Genomic DNA, 17066 nt, shown 5'->3' with positions numbered 1-17066 from the left:
ATCTCTCATGCAGAGCCAGCAGGATTACTTTGAAGTTTTTTCTTGTAGACAGACAGACAGACAGACAGACAGACAGATGGACACACAGACGGACAGACAGACCGATAGACACACAGACAGACAGACAGACAAATAGACACACAGACACACGGACAGACAGACAGATAGACACACAGACACACGGACAGACAGACAGATAGACACACAGACAGACAGACAAATAGACACACAGACACACGGACAGACAGACAGATAGACACACAGACAGACAGACAGATAGACAGACGGAAAGACGGACAGACAGACAGATAGACACACAGACACACAGACAGACAGACAGATAGACAGATGGAAAGACGGACAGACACACGGACGGACGGACGGACGGACGGACGGACGGACAGACAGACAGACAGACAGACAGACAGACAGACAGATAGATAGATAGAACTAAAACTTTAAATAGAATATCAGTAAGCCCCTTTATTTACTGGACATGACAGTGTTTCATGAATCTGGCACCCCTCCTTCCCCGGCAATTCCTGTTAAACACAGTGCAACACAAATAGAAACTTTCAGAAGACCTGACCGACGATTCCAATAAAGATGACAAAGCCAGGAGAGAGGCTGGAAATGGGAGGTGGTGAGGAACCGGGTCTTTCCTGCCATAATCAGAAGTCAGAGCGTTTCCTGTCATTGTAGGAGCTCCAGGGCCATTTACCACGCTGACACACAAACATGCACACTCGAGCGCATGCAGTCACACATATAAGACACGGCGTTCAGATTTACAACACATCCCTGACGGACAAATGTTAGCACACAAGAGAAATACATCACGGCCCATTTGGCACTGAGCGGCTCGCCGTGGGTCTTGATAAACACTTTATCATAAATAGAGTGGGGCTATATAAATATTTGCCCGCTGTTATCGTTCTTCATTATTTTATATATGACTTAAGGGGTGGTGATAGCTTATATAGTCACCGCAGTGCTTTAAAACGCTGGCAAAAATGGCTTTGAATGACTAAACCGAGTCAAGTTTGCTTGTGTGCCCTGCAGTCTCTTTTGTGTACATCTGAGCCACATGTGAATCATGGTCATTTATGAATGGTGAGCAATATGTGAATGGCAGTGCGCTAAACCCTCTCATCCTTTCTTGAGTGAACGCTCATTTTCTTCTGTTTATTTTAGGGAAGGCTGTGTTATGCAAGTACTGTCAAATAACCAAAGCAAGCGAACTGTCATGAATCACGCATTGTTTGAAATATGCATTTATATGCACCAAACAAGTTTTGACACTGCATACAGATTAGCTCAGTCTTAGTCAGCCACAGAAAACAAAACTAGCAGGTTGGGATTACCCCTATAACGTCTTTCACGGGCAGCTAAGTATGCAGACAGAATGCAGACCACTGCGGTTAGACTCGACCTCAGCATGCAGAGGCCCTCAGGGTTCATGTGAGTCGAGAGAGAGATTGTTTTCAGGAAAGAACAACAAGAATAGAAAAGGTGGCTTGTGTGTGTGACTTTAAGAGCTATTGCATAAGTTTGTTGCATTATGGCTCTTTTTTTTTTTTCAATGAAAACCACACGGACTACATTCCAAACTTTTTTTTTTCACAATTATTTTATTGGGAGAACTACAAAAATGTACAGTACAAAATTAACAGTCTCACACGCAATTTGTAGTGAACTGACTCCGCGAAAAACAAATATGTTACAAATCCTGTTCTTTTTGTCTTTTTTATTACATTCAAAAAGCTTTACTTCTGATAAAGTAGTCAAAAAAGGTACATAGTGCCAATCCCCTGTACCTACTATGTACAAACTAAATGTGTTCAAACTCTTCCCCGTCCAGCAAGTTTGGAAGATTCAGACCATTACCGTATCATAGGAAAGCAAGAGAACAAACAAAAAGGCAAAACAATGCAAGGAATAGGGAGTAATAGAAAAAAATACAACTCAGATGGTTGCTCTAAGTCTCTATTTCTCTCCTTTGATAAGTGGTAACAACCTTCCAAGAAGTTTAAATGACAAACTACATTCATTTCCTCTTGTTGTAAAACAATAACATGTATGAAAATACTTTATTTGGTTAATCATAAGGCAATGTAAGATGGTGAATCCCCACAGGCACTAGGCAGTAATACACTGGGGCTCTGGTCTGCTACATTCTCATGCACGTGGCTGCCGTGCATTGTATAGATATATATACTTATATAAAAAAAAAAAATACTTTTTGGTTAATTGATTTACTTGGGATCTTTGAAATATGATTTCTATGAAAATTTAAGGCTAGTACATGTTCGGACGGTCCTCTGCCAACCACAGTTTATACATTCTACAGACAAACTGTGTCTGACGATTCTCCAAAATGAAAAAAAAAAAAAAAGAACCCTTCTGAAAAGATCCCAACAAACATCAAATCACACAAACTGTTTTTTTTTAATGAACGTAAACAAGGAAACAAAATTAATGAAATAAATATCACATACAATCTCTTAAATTAAGATGTTTTTTTTGTTTTTGTTTTTTAACTCATTTACAATAAAATAAAGTGAAGTTACAAAAAGAGACCAAACAAAAATATATATTACTGTGAAAAGAACATACACTCCACTTTATGTAGATTAATAATGGCGATCATAATTTAAACATAATAAAAGAATATAGATCTATTGCTTCATCATACTCGATAAATACAGTATGGACAATTAACAATGTAGCCTATACTTTTCACAAGATAAAATAAATAAGTTAAATAGTTCATAGCCAGTTAAGCACTGCTATGTAATCACTCGTATCAGCGAAGAAAAAAAAAAGAGAGAAAAAAAAGAGAAGAAATAGATATATTCAACCATCAGCAGTGATTTCCCAACAAGCCAAACGAGAGAGCTTCAAACTGCACAACCCGGCAGAACCACTGGGTGGCGCTGAGAAACTGGATAACTTTTGGAATGGATGCACATACTTTGAAAACTAGTATACTTTTCGTCAAGGCATATTCTTGGCAAGGATGAAGGAAAATCTGAAACCGCTCTGTCTTTCACGTTCACAAGTCTTTTGTACAAAAATCTGGAAAGTAGGTGGTCCAAAAAGACCAAGAGAATGCAACAAACTGCACCGGTGGAATGCCTTCAAAGCAGTTCAAACAAGACTAATGCCATGTCGAGCGTCTAAAAAAACAAATCCATCTCCCTCGATATTTAAAAGTCTATTGCTTAACAACATATCTAAACGGGAGATTCCTCTACTATCGAGTCCACTACAACAACAACAAAAGCAGATTAATCATCGGAAATCGACAGCCTGCTGAAGATTGGCAAACGCCTCCCGCCGTCCAGAGTGGGAGACTCGGAGCCGCTGAGACTTCCGGAGGAGCTGAGCGAGCCGCTGGCGTAGCTCTCCCGGTCAGAGATGCTGTCAGGCGGGCTGGGGGGCGAGTCGAACACCGGAGACTCGGACAGGCGCTGGAGGGACTGCAAGTGGCCGAGGCCGTCGCCCATGTTGACCTGAAGGTTTGCGTAATAACCGTTGTGCGTGTGCACGGCCAGCGGCGCGAGTAGGGCTTTGAGGTCTTGGCCGGTGAAAGAGAAGGCACTGTTTCCGAGACACCGAGCGTCTTCGTAGAAGCTCGCGGCGCAGGAGGAGACGCTGGAGGGAGGCGGAGTGCGCGACGTGGGGCTCTCGAGAAGGGGCGATTCGAGTCCGTGGTGGTGCTGGCTGGAGAAACCCGAGAAGCTGAGGCTGTGGTGGAGTTTCGGTCGGTGCTGGTGCTGCTGCTGTCCGTAGCCGCTCATCGGCTCTCCCCGGGCAGACTTGGGGGACTCTCCCGTGCCAACGCTGTTGGCGTTGCTCGGCGCCGGTCTGCGCTCGTCGGCGTTGTGGATGAAGTGGCACCGCGGACCGTACGGGCAGAAACCGATGGTGTGGAAAGTGCGACAGGGCTCGGTTTTGTACTTGGGGTGGCGGGACAGGCTTCTCAGCTCGTGGTAGCCGTGCGCGAACTGGCACTTCTCGCCGTACTTGCAAGCGCCGTTTTCTTCGAAGGGCCTGCAGAGCTCCGTCTTGTAGCGGGTGGAGTTGATCTGCGAGCCCGGCTTCTGCTGCAGCTGCTGGGCGTTCTCGCTGTAGGCGCGGTCGCGGAACTTGTTCTCCTTGTTCATGATGGAGTTCTCCTTCATGCTGCTGTAGGAGCTGGCGGGGTACTTGTTGCCATTTGTCATGGACTCCATGTTGCTGGTGGAGTTTCTGCGGAAGAATCCTGACGCGTACGAGTTGCAGTTGTTGGCGCTGCTGCTTGAGGTTGTTACCGGGGCCCCGACTGCTTTCTTATCCAGCATGCTGTTAATGTGTATGGCGTTTATGTTGAGGCTCTTCTCCTGCTGTACAGAGGGGAGAAAAGAAGTGTTACAATCAATGCATAGTTGCAAAACTATTTATGCACTCGTTTCAGCCATGCAATAACTTTGTAAAGTTCCAGCAAATATAAGAAGCAAGCTTGTTTGTTAAATCAGCAAAGTACCTTGTACAGCATGTCGATGTCGTAGAAAGCGGACAGGATAGTCGCAGACATTTCTGTTTCTTCAGAAGAAGACAGTAGCAGATGATTTCTCATTTGAGGACCGACCTGGAGCTTTTGGATGCGAAGGCGTTTAGTTTGCCCCTGGCTTAGAGTTTGTGCAAAAGATACGGAAAAGGCTGGTCTCAGATGTGCTCTGAAACTCAGAGAAGGAAAGCTGGGTTCCTCGTTGCGTGCTTTTGTTGTTGGTCTTCTCCCACCGCGCAGTGCTGAGCCAGGACAGTGAAGAGTCTGCGTTACTCTCGCGCAGATATAAGCTTCAGAACTTCGCCTAAAGGAGGAGGAGCTTAATAAGGAAGTTGCCTCAAAGTTACGCCCTGCCTCAAAGTGTTACCAGGGACCCTGGATCTGATTGGTCGCTTTCTGCACCCCTCCTGCGGCGCGCGCTCTCACTCACAGCAGCTCTCCAGCACCCAACAACTTAAAAGATGAACTCGGTGCAGTCAACATACATTTCTAAAACAAGAAAAGTCAACCAATGCTTCAAAATAATATATAGATACTAGTACATTATATTTTCACACATTTTGGTTTTAGGACAACTTTGATCCACAGACTAGTATGTGTGCGTGCGCGCGCGTGATTCATGCGGGTCGAGCTGGTCGCTCTGATATCAGGAAATGTTTAGTGGGTAAGAGCGATTGCATAATCGAGACCGAGAGGCCAAGCTTTGAAGTTGTGCCAGATCTAATACACAGGATGAGAAACTTTGACACTTATCTGACTGTTACCTTTTCCTCTGCTTATCTTTCCCTGTATAAATAAAGTGCATTTTAGCCTAGAAATGCATTAAAAATAAATTCACATATACATATGTGTTATATATATATATATATATATATATATATATATATATATATATATATATATATATATATATATACACATATATATATATACAATTATTGTTTGCACTGTATCATTAATTTAAAAAATATAGACATATGGAACCTAAATGTTTTGACAAGCTGCAACAAAAAGATAAAATCTAATCCTTGAAGAAATTCAAACTCTAATAAAAACGATACAATACTGCCCCCTAACGGTCTCGATGCCTATCGTCGAAAAAAGAAAAGGGCTTGTGTGCCACCTACAGGCAGAAAATATATTTCACTTCACATTCCCACTTTCCCATTGCATATTTCAGAAGTATTCTTGTATTACAATTCCCTTTTTATGGTTTCAGTGAAGCACATTTACAAAAAAAATAAATAATCTGGTTCTGGTGAAAAGAACAGTATGTATTATTTTACTCACCCTGTGTGTGTGTGTGTGTGTGTGTGAGAGAGAGGAATAGGCTGCTGACATTCCAAAACATTACATCATTTTACAGTAAAAGGGGAACATTGCTACTACAGCCCCTGAAGGCAGCCCAGCTGTCTACTTAGCAAACGGACACCAGACTGTTTCGCTCAGATTGCATAACATACACAGGAGGAGCAACCAAACAATTTCTTTAACTAAAAACAGTTAAGCTATGGATAAAAATACAACAGCTTGCTCAAATACCACAAGGTGTGATATTGAAAACACAGCTGAGAATAAAAACCTCTCACATTCTCAGTATTGCAAACACACATTCTTGTACAAAAGTAATCCCACAGTTGATGAATGTAATAAACTTTATTTGAATTTAAAAAAGTATGTGGTCATGCCTGCATGCAATTCGGCTCCTAAACAGGAAAACCACTGTGAGATTAAAATAGGTTTGTGATACATGTCAACCTTTCACTTTCTCGATCTTTCACAGTCATCTAAGAAGATCTAAGTGTATCTAGAAGATTCAAAGCGAGTGACGTTCTCTCTTTCAGCAGCGATATCTTGGCATACTCGATGGTGGCTGAAAACTGAGGGAGTGCAGGGAGGGCGTTCATCGAACGCTGAGCCGCCAGGGCATTGCTCTTTGCGATGGCTGATAGTCGGTCCAGTTCTGTGATGCTTACATCCAGTGAATGTGTCACACTCATTAGGGCAGAGAGGTGTCTGTGCAACATCCGTGCCCATAACAAAGGCTCTGCCCACAGGTTCAGATCTCCCTTCTCAAAGAGGAACTCCTCATCCTGGAAAAGGAAGAGAATAAGAAGAACCTACATATTTAAACTAGATTTTGTGAAGACAAAGGGAGCAGAGCATTGACAATGGAGACAATGGGTGCTTCCAGGGAACTGCTATGCAGTTGCTAAAGTGTTTTTGAGTGATTTTTAGTTCTTTGATATGCAGTAGGGTGTTCTAGGGGGTTAAGAAGTGAATGCATAGTGGCCTATTTTAATAGACAGGTCATTTAAAGTGCAACAGTTGGGTTCTGGAACTAAAAATCCCATTTATAGATTTTAAACTGTAACTTATAAACCTTTAAAGACAGAATCACTTGTGAGGTTGTAAATCAATGGTATATGCTTTTGTTGAAGCTGTCAGTCCCTTGTTTCAACTTATTTTTTAAAATAATCATTGAATTGAGGGATTCCTGGTTGAAAAACTACATTACCCATGATTCTGCATAAAAATCTCCACCGATCAGAGAATCCCGGGCAAGCATTCTCCATATGCTCTCAAACTAATTCAGTATTTGTATATTAAAGAATAGTTTGCAATACACTAAATATATAGTTTTGTTTGTCATTCTCAGTGCTTTATGGGATTTTAGTCATTTCTTTATTTTAGCTGTTAAGAATCCAATTTCTAAATACATTTTTAGCTTCATCAAATCAAAGTTTGCAATGTTGTGATTCACCTTGTGACTGGTTGGTTTGGTTCATAGTTTACAACTCTTCATCAAAGCCTTTTTTTTTTAAAATCCTATGGAAAAATGAATGGGGAAAATATTTCCAGAGTCAAGGTGGCTAGGTCCATCAAAGTCTATGGGGTTTTCACACACAAATTTATTACCCGCTGTGCGAAACTTAGACATTTCACAGTTTTGAAAAGTAATAGCAAACCTCTTTGCAACAAGTTGCCAAATTTTTGTGTCATGATTCTGATGTCATGTGTGGCTGTAGAACAAGTGAGGGACGAATTTAGTGCCAAAGTTTAAAAAGCTCCCAAACATGAACAAATGCAGTGACACATTAAAAACAAGTTACACACGAAAGAAGCAAAAATTCTCCTCACCAAGTCCAGTGACTCTTCACATCTTGTGTCCGATTGTTCATCTCCCAGGAGCCACTGTATCAGGCTCACCATTCCAGCAGCCACCTGGCCCCACATCTGGAACAGCTGGCACAAAAGACCCACCCCCATCTCCAGGGCAACCGGAGGAGAGACGGCACCCGTGGAAACACCTAGAAATGCGGTAGAACACTTAGAAATCTGACAAATATTCCCTGATGTAACAGAGTTCAGCGAAACGAATGATTCTGGAACACACGTATGGAAAGTTTAAATAGATCAATTTAATGAGCCACGTCAATCTGAGGCTCCAAGGTATTACTGGGTTCAGGCAATGGAGGTGGTGCTTTGCCACAATGCAATCTGCTCCCAATCTGAGACTTGCCAGAGCGTTGGATGTAAAGCAACAGCCTGAGATTGATGCCTCGCTCTCTTTTTGTTCTCTAGACAGCGTGTTTCCATCTTCGCCTGGCATGGAACCCATTTGAGAGAAACAAAACTATAACTCAGAAGCAAAACGCGCACAATGGAAACCACAACGTGCCATATGCATGCGAGCAGGCATTCGAGATGGGTTGTTTTTGACTCAACGGTCGGGAAGTTGGGTCTAAGAATAGATATAGACGTGAGATAAGGGAAGTGAGAAAAGATCTACACATAAGAAGACACAACAACACTGACGCCCATCCAGGACGCCCATCGACCTCCCTTTGGCTTTAACGACCCCAGTTGTTCATGCATCAAAGCAGTAACGTGAGAGATCTGATGCAGTTTGTTTTGAACTCTGGTCTCCCTCCATCACCTCCTTCCTAACCAGAATCTGATATGCAAATTACTAAGGCGACTTCAAAAGTCGCCAGGATTTGCCAGTCAAAACCAAAAGAGAGAACAAGAGCAAAGCAACACCTTAAAGGCTGCCCACCATTCACCCCTCCCCCTAAAGAAACTCTGGGAAAGCAATCTCTACACAGATCGGCTTTCCAAGGCAAACTTAAGTAGAAGGCCACAGGCAGATGTTACAAGAACATGGAAAGATGTCCATTGTGTAGACTCAGATGGTGACCTGGTCCTTTCTCTGTGTGATACGTTGGGACGTCCCATCTCTTGCTTTACCAGAGTCTGATATCAGAGGTGCTTTTCATCCCCGTGCTGGACGCCATCCAAGGCCGAGCAAATAACGGCACCCAGACATTAAGAAATAATAGGAAACTCAAGCTCTTTCCATTCCCTTTTCTGTGGTTTAGCACTTCAATAACAGGATTTCTCAATCTCTTAAGCGCTTACTCAACAGGATGTTTTGTATTCTCATCTGTAATGTGTTTTCGGTGTTGTTTTTATGTGTGTTTCAGAACATTCAAATAACATATCGCATCTATATAAATTCCAAATTTAATGGCTGAAAATGTATGCTCTCATAAAAAAAATTGTGACTTCTGCTTGTCACTTGTGCAGTACCCTTAAAAGGACAACTTTGTATCTTTTTTATTCCTAAAACGATCATGTTAGCACCTCAAGGGTACATATTACTACTCCAAGAAACTAACATGCACCTTTTATGGGTAGATAAGGTACAAAGTTGTCCTTTTACAACTTCTGTATTTTTATAACGTTTCTAACTGTACGCAGCAGGGTGTCCTTGTGCTTGCTGCTCTTGATGGGATGGTTTACCCAAAAACAAAAATTCTGTCACCACTGAAGTTCTTGTTCTTCAAACCTGGCTGATGTTTTTTATTTTTTTTTATTTCCTTCTGTGGATATTTTGAAAAATGCTGGTAACCAAGCTGTTTTGGTGACCAGTGGCTTGTATTATATGGACATAAACACACTAGCTGGGTTTCCATCCAAAGTTGTGAATTTAAATTGTGCGCATAATTGGAAATTTGCATAAAACATTTACGAATAAGCACCGTTTCCATTCAACGAGTTACTTCCTGATAAACTAGCATACATCACTAAGTATGAGAAGTCACTGACTATAATTTTTATATACAGTATAATAAATAATTTGCGCCTCAGAGCGAGCAGACGAAACAAATGGGGTCATTGCTGTTTGAGAACGCCGTCATGTAAGACAGTTCTGGGAGGCAATTATACAGTAATATTTTGATGACAGACAGAACATTTCAGATAATGTGGAACTAGATGGGTCAGGTTTTGCCATCCCATAGTGCAAAGCTGCATAATTTTGATACGCAAGGAGGAATTTATACGGCATAAAGTTTCCATCTCCCATTATTCGCATAAGTCAAAAGCCACCTCAAGTGCGCGTAAAAACCTTTTCTTAGTAATGTAACGATTCATTTCTTGATTTTGATTACACGATTCGACTGGATTCACAATTTTTTTTAACAAAATGAAATTTAAGACAAATTATAGATTAAATTTTGTCCTGCTTGGACAAAATGCTGCCCTTTTCTTTGTAAAATTGAAATACAACACAATAATGAAACCATACATAAAGAATATCTGCATGAAACTCCCTGCCAGCAGGTGGCGCTTAAAGCGTTTCCTTGGTTTTCGCTGTAAACAAAGCAGAGTTGCACTTATGAACTTTAACATGCATTATACAGAGGCAAGATGAAAAGAAAAAAATACCAGCTATACTTTTCTAAAGACAATAAGTTCCCCTCAAGACATGCATTCATATTAACTCCTACCCTAATTGAATCGCGATTTGTTTAACATCTCAACCGATTTGAATTGTCACATATTTGAATCAGTTTCAACCGGCTCACGGTTAATAATTACATCACTAGTTTTTAGCAAATTAAGTGATTCTTATTTGAAATTTCTGTTTCAATCACTTGTTTCTTATAAAATACTTCAAAATGCGCATAAAAACAGGGTGATGGAAACAAGGCTACTGCGACATTCCTCAATATCTTCTTTTACGTCCCACAGAAGAACAAAAAAAAGACACAGGTTTGGAATGAGTATATAATAACAACAGACTTTTGGCTCAACTATCCCTTTGAGTTAAAGTGAAGAAGCTTCTAGATCTTGGCTGTAGATGTGACAGCAGAAATGTTTGCGAGGTGTTTCGGGGCACTTCGCCCAGCCGGTTTGCGTCTAGGCGTACACTGTTGTGCAGAGATTCCAGAAGGAAGAGGAGGGCAGTTTCATTCCCGCAATCAATCTGTGGGAGTCATGGAACTGGAACTAATTAAAAAACTTTCTGAATAATGAGAGCAAGAAGAGCTTTAGTGTGTGGCAAATCTGGGATGTGAGCGAGCGCAGCTGGGCGAGTATCGGGTGTCAGGCAAGCAGGAAGACGTGCTGGATGAATGAGACGACCTCTCCAAATTCTTCTTTATCAAGCCTACCCATGATGCAACAGGGGTCTCATAGTGGATTTGACCATTTCATCCCAATAAACTAGACTAAACAGACCTAAAAATAGAAATTCTGTCATTATTTACTCACTCTCATGTTGTTCCAAACCTGTATGATGACATACTTTCTTCAGTGGGACACAAAATAATACTTTCTGAAGAATATCTTGACTGCATTTCTTAATATAATGAAAGTGAATGAGGATGGGTGTTGTTTAGCTCCAAAAGAACAAAAAAAGCACCATAAAAGTATTCACATGATGGCAAGTCCTTAGAAGCCCTATGATAACCTTTTGTGTTCCACAGAAGAAAGTCATACAGGTTTGGAAAGAAATACATAGAGAAATTGTAATTCTGTATACATACACAGTTTTACTTATCAAGGTAAATCAAATGTTAAATCGAAGGCACAGGGCTTGTATGTGGCTAGAGATTTCAGTGCATGTGGGAATGACCACATGTGCATCATAGCACGCTCTCTAACATACATACATGCATATTTGGACCCACACCCAGAACAAGGTGCAAGAAGTCTGCGGGCAGGAAGTGTTGGTGTGGGCTTAAGTGGTGTCAAGGTGCAAAAACACACACACTTTTACAGCTCTAACTTCCTTCAGAGATATATGAGAACCAAGGAACTAGAGGTGGCTCAAACACACGTAAACATGCAAGCATTCTCACACACACAAACTAGACTGACCGACAATTCGATAAATATATCAACTTCTTTCGTAGTATTTATATCATTGTATATCAGTGCCATTATATTTAAATGACAACAATCTTTGTTTTTAATTGATGTAATAATCATAGATTAAATAAGTATATTATTACACCATTATATTTGTGCAATTTCTATGATTATTTTAAATTATACATTTTTTGACTATACAGCCTTTTTTTTTGGTCAAAAACAGAAGCTAAAACTGATATCAGCTGAAAAAAAACCCACAATCTCTGTCAGCTCCCATTGGGAGAGTAAGAGACCATTAAATGCATACCTTGAAACCTACCTTTGATTTTCAGTGCGGCTTACTTTTATGATCATGGCCCTGGATATTCAGCAGGACAGCAGACTCAGGTGAAGCACTGGAGACAGATATCATCTGACACATTTATGCCAAAACTAAGACGTCTGCTAGAGTTCTTTAGTGTCCCTTACATCAGCCTAACCTGTCTAAGGGGAGTGTTACAGTATCACCCAGGTGTCTGCTGCTTAAAAGACCTGGCACACAGTCACATGACCCTAAGACTGATGGGAAAAAGACTCTGTAACATATGTGGTACCTGAGATTCCTTAAAATTCTTTCTGTGTCAATAGACATTGGCTGCCCATTTTTTCAGATGCCTTGGTTCAGGAAGCATTTATCCTATTAATTTTCTTCGTGGGGTTTTATAAAATTTGGTAAGGGCCAAAAATCTCATAACAACTTGGTAACACTTTATTTTAAGGTCCAGTTTTCACTACAAACCAGCTGCTTATTAGCATGCATATAACTAGCATATTGGGTGTTTAATCAGTACTTATTAGACGCTTATTAATGCCTTGTTCTAGATTCTTTAACACAACCCCAAACCTGAACTTCCTACCTTACTAGCTATTAATAAGCAGCGAATTAGGAGTTTATTGAGGCAAAACTCTTAAAGCAAATATCTATTCCCTATTCTAAAGTGTTACCATAAACTTTGGTAAGAAGTGAAAAAAACCTCAATAATCCAATCATTTCCATGGATCTAATACAGATTCTGTTTCTATGACTTATATAATTAAAAATCTGTTAATTCATGGAGAAACCAGGATTTTAGTTCCAGAACCTGTTTAAGCTCTACGTACAAGCTAAAGTGAATAACAGAGCCAATATGCCTAAACTATTAGTGCCAAAGAGCTCTGCTTTAATGATTGAGCACCTTTGAGCTACACTACAGGTTTAATGGATGGATGATCCACGGATCACTTCAGACCTTGTCTTGTAATCCATTACATGAATGACTACAGGGCATCTACTGCTAAAGACATTACACGCACAGCACTGGAGTTGGACATTAGCTGACTGGTGAGAACATCCTCAAAACGAAACCAGAGGCGCCAAGAACAATACCGCCCAAAGTAATGCAAGCAACAAATGTTTAAGGTTTTTCAAAGGGTGGAATTGATGTTGTACTTGGATATAACATGGGGGGAAAAGCTTCGCAATTTACATGTAATAACAGTAATAATGCTTTATATTTAAATATGGCAAGTAAAAACACGATTCGGTAGTGGAACAAGAAGGAGCATTATTATGGTGATTCACATTATGACGACAACAATAATACACCAAGGCAACATAATTGATGGCTCTTGGTTTAGGGATCCGAACAAACCTTTAACCCTAAGCAATAAACTACGCGTCCCACACCGTTTGAACTTCTAACATGAGTAATGCCTCAAATCACGCGTTTTGTTGACTAGAAGTCATTTCAAAATGTAATTTTTGCCTGGCAGAGGAAAAACGAGCAAAAAATGTCCCTTGGTAATGCTGTAGACTTGCATATTACAGAGTTTTTTGACTTGGGCCAGTAAGCAACACCTTAGCAAGTACTCCTCACCAAATATTTACACTTGTTCAAAGCTCGTCTCTGTAACAGAGGCAAACCAGTCTCGAAAAAAAAAAAAAAAGAACCTTGCAAACACAAGTGAAAAGCACTGAGCATTGAACACTCCCGAGCTCCCCCCGTGAGAATATGGTCCTATTCCGTCTTAATGCTGTTATCAGATGTACCTCTCACCCTCCTAAAAGCCTTGTCAAGTGATGCCAGGGGTTCCGATTTCCAACCTAATTTGTATTGAGATAGCGGAGGAATAAAAGTGTCTAACTGAATTCGGTTTTGTGTACTGCACAAAGACTTCACTGTGTTGGCGAAAAGAAAGAGGGCCTAGTACAAAGCCAGAAATGTGATTACAGTGCATGGGAGATCATGTTAGTTACTTCTTATATATATATATATATATATATATATATATATATATATATATATATATATATATATCTGAACTGCTTTATCTTTCTCAGAGTCAAGTTTCTTTCTAAAACTAGAAACATACCAGTAAACTATTTTTTCACCATCAACATTTTAGGATAAAATTTACATATACGTTACTGTTCAAACGTTTGGGGCTGAAAAGATTTTAATAAAATATTTTTGAAAATAGTCTCTCATGTTCACCAAGGCTGCATTGATCTGATCAAAAATACAGTTAAAACCACAATATTGAGATATATTATTACAATTTAAAATATTTGAAATTGATATTTATTCCAGTGATGGAAAGCTGAATTAGAATTTTCTGATCTGCATATATTTCCTATTATTATCAATATTAAAAATAGTTATTCTACTTAATATTTTTGTAAACTGTGATTAACTTCTTTTTTAATTTTCTTCTTTTTTTATTTTTATTAAACTTTGCAACAATGTAAAAGTTTATACTGTCACTTTTGATCAAATGTAAAGTGCCCTAAAAAACCTCATTGACCCCAAACATTTGAATAACAGTGTTTTATAATGTAATAAATTATAATATAACAATGCATTAATAAATACAACATTATTTTTTCCAAATTAAACTGCACCAAATTATCACATTAATTCAACAGGCCTAAATATATATACAAAATTATAAAATATAAATTTAAACACTTGTGTGGAGTGACAAATAAATTTAAGGAACAAATATGCCATTGCTGTTTGGGATCATTTGCCCAAAATTTTGTGATAATGACTGGCTGATGAAAGTTGAGACAATAATTACCACCTAATGTAATAATTATACAGTTCAACGATCATTGTAAAACAAAACATTCAGAAGGCAGTGACTGACCAATCAGAGTCAAGGATTCCAGCCAGCCATGTATATGAGATCATAGAAACTTCATGCATAACAATTTTACATCTCATTTAGATAAACTGCAGCAGCTGTCACTGCTTGAAACTTCATGTCAGCTTCCCAAAACCAGTAACTTATTGTGGGTTTGGCGGCAGAGAATGCACGAAGAATTGTGAGACCAGGTTTTCTCAGACTCTTCCCCCGCCCTGCTATTGTTTTTCTTGCCCCGTGAAGCAGGATATCAGCGTGTCAGAGAATGTGGTAATGATGTGGTTTTGATGTGACTGATTTATGGGACAGAGGTGCTGCTCCTCTCTGCATCATTGACCCACACACCTCCATTTCAAAGGCGCAGGGCTGCCGTTCACCGCCTCTCCTGTGTCGCTCAGTCAGACGAGCTCGTAAATGACACTGACCTGACCTCCCCCCATCCCTCAGAAACACCTCCTTCATCTGATCGCCCGAGTGAGTATCTGTCCTGTGTAGGCCATGTCTCCATTGATTTCAATCAAAGTTCTGGGTTCACTGGAAGGGTTTAAAAATATGGAGCTTGCATTTTCTTTGAAGTACTCATATTGATTCGAAGATGCAAAATCCGTTTTGTTTGAGCTGTTAAACTAAATCATTCTTTAAGTGGTGAAACTACTTTGAGGAACGTTTGGTATGTGTTACAGACGTCAGTCCTGAAAATGAGTGAGCTTGTGCTTATGCAAACTGTCCCTTTCTAGCATGTTTGGTTTTACATGGCCATGAAACTTGATTGTTTATTAAATTAAATACTGATTATTTACTGAATTATAACATTGTTTCTTTGCACAGACAAGGGTAGCAAGTGACTTTGCCATGCTAGTTTTATGCTTACACTTACAAAGTTTAAGTCTTGTGCATATATATATACATATACATATACATATATACACATATATACATACATATACATATATACAATGAAATATTGAATATGACTTTGCACACACCAGGTTTGCAAGGGATTTTAGCACCCTGGTTTCAGCCTAACACACAAAATATGTTTGTTTGTTTGCTAATAAATAAAATTATTTTGAAATAAAACCCACCAAAAATAAATACTTAAAATACTAGAAAGTTTATATTATAATATTCATATTTTATTTGTTTACCCGCATATCATGTGACCATTAACCAACATCAGACAACGGTCAACAAGTAATTGATTTGTGAAATTAATGAAATAGCTTAACTTAAAATATAGTATTATTTACTTCAAGTGAATATTTAAGGTCAAAAGTGTTTGGCTGACAAAAAGAGTAAAAATAAATATTGGGAATCCCTAGTCTGTGGTATTTAATGTTACGGCTGTCAACAGAGCTCCACTTGCTCTGAACCCAGAGTGTTCTTTTAGTATGTGTGTGTGTGTGTGTGTGTGTACCTGTGTTGTGTAAATGGGCTGGTGTGTAGCAGGTGAAGTCAGCTGCTCCGTCTCTGACGTCCTGATCTTCATCCTGTAATAATGTAAACAGGCTCTTCCATAGGGCCACAGTGTGTGTGATACCTGGAAAACACACACACACACACAGTGTGAGCTTTAGGTCTGATTCCTGCATACGTGTTCTTGTCCACAGACGTCCACTCACCCAGAGGCAGGGCTGGAGCCGTCAGTAAGGTGGGGACAGCCTTCACCAGCACCTCTGCTGACATGAGTTTGACTTCTGCAGGTTGATCCTCAGTGCAGCCCTGCGTGACCAGCGCCCCCCATCTGCTCAGACAGACCACTGCAGCCTCACTGAGACCCTGCAGTGAGACAAACACATCACTGACAGAACAGCAGTCTCTCAGGGAAAAAACTACGCTGGTGATATACCATGGTACAGTGATGCATAAGACAGTAATGCCTTGGAAAGTTGATATATACAACAGTGCTGTATGTTTGTATTGTATTATATATTATGTTATAAAATGACTATTATTAGATACTACAATGCATGTTATTATTTTTTACTGTACAACAGCTTGTGATTCAGAAAGTGATTAATCCAATCACAACTGGCACAATCCATTTTTTCATATTAGTTTGACTATTTATCTGCTATTTACTATTTACTTGTTATTCGTTTGCTTATGAATCAATTAATTTGTTGTTTATGTAATGCAAAGTATTGGTTTGCATCCATCAGGTTACAAATTAATAGTAGAAAAT

General features: G+C 39.7%; 2 protein-coding genes across 3 annotated transcripts in view; both read right to left on the bottom strand.

Annotated features, from left to right (window-relative positions):
• Nucleotides 1–1611: 1611 nt before the first annotated feature.
• On the bottom strand, nucleotides 1612–4830 carry LOC132157377 (mRNA decay activator protein ZFP36L2-like). The gene is made up of 2 exons (XM_059566711.1): nucleotides 4529–4830; nucleotides 1612–4388 (listed from the first exon to the last, which is right to left on the bottom strand). The coding sequence occupies exons 1-2, from the start codon at nucleotides 4619–4621 to the stop codon at nucleotides 3291–3293; spliced, it is 1191 nt and encodes a 396-aa protein (XP_059422694.1). The 5' UTR covers nucleotides 4622–4830; the 3' UTR covers nucleotides 1612–3290.
• A 1363-nt stretch (nucleotides 4831–6193) lies between these two features.
• Nucleotides 6194–17066, bottom strand: part of thada (THADA armadillo repeat containing) — a 103528-nt gene continuing 92655 nt past the window's right edge. The window contains exons 35-38 of one of the 2 annotated variants that reach the window (XM_059566713.1): nucleotides 16504–16660; nucleotides 16299–16421; nucleotides 7694–7863; nucleotides 6194–6645 (exon numbers count right to left, since the gene is read on the bottom strand). In XM_059566713.1, the coding sequence (XP_059422696.1) occupies nucleotides 6340–6645; nucleotides 7694–7863; nucleotides 16299–16421; nucleotides 16504–16660 (756 nt within the window). In that variant the 3' untranslated portion in view covers nucleotides 6194–6339. Of the gene's footprint in view, nucleotides 6646–7693; nucleotides 7864–16298; nucleotides 16422–16503; nucleotides 16665–17066 lie in introns of both variants that reach the window. The other variant, XM_059566712.1, reaches the window with a different exon arrangement.

The sequence above is a fragment of the Carassius carassius genome, chromosome 14, assembly GCF_963082965.1.
Source record: "Carassius carassius chromosome 14, fCarCar2.1, whole genome shotgun sequence".
Taxonomy (NCBI): domain Eukaryota; kingdom Metazoa; phylum Chordata; class Actinopteri; order Cypriniformes; family Cyprinidae; genus Carassius; species Carassius carassius.
The sequence above is the reverse complement of the archived record's forward strand: the minus strand, read 5'-3'. Positions and strand labels throughout refer to the sequence as shown.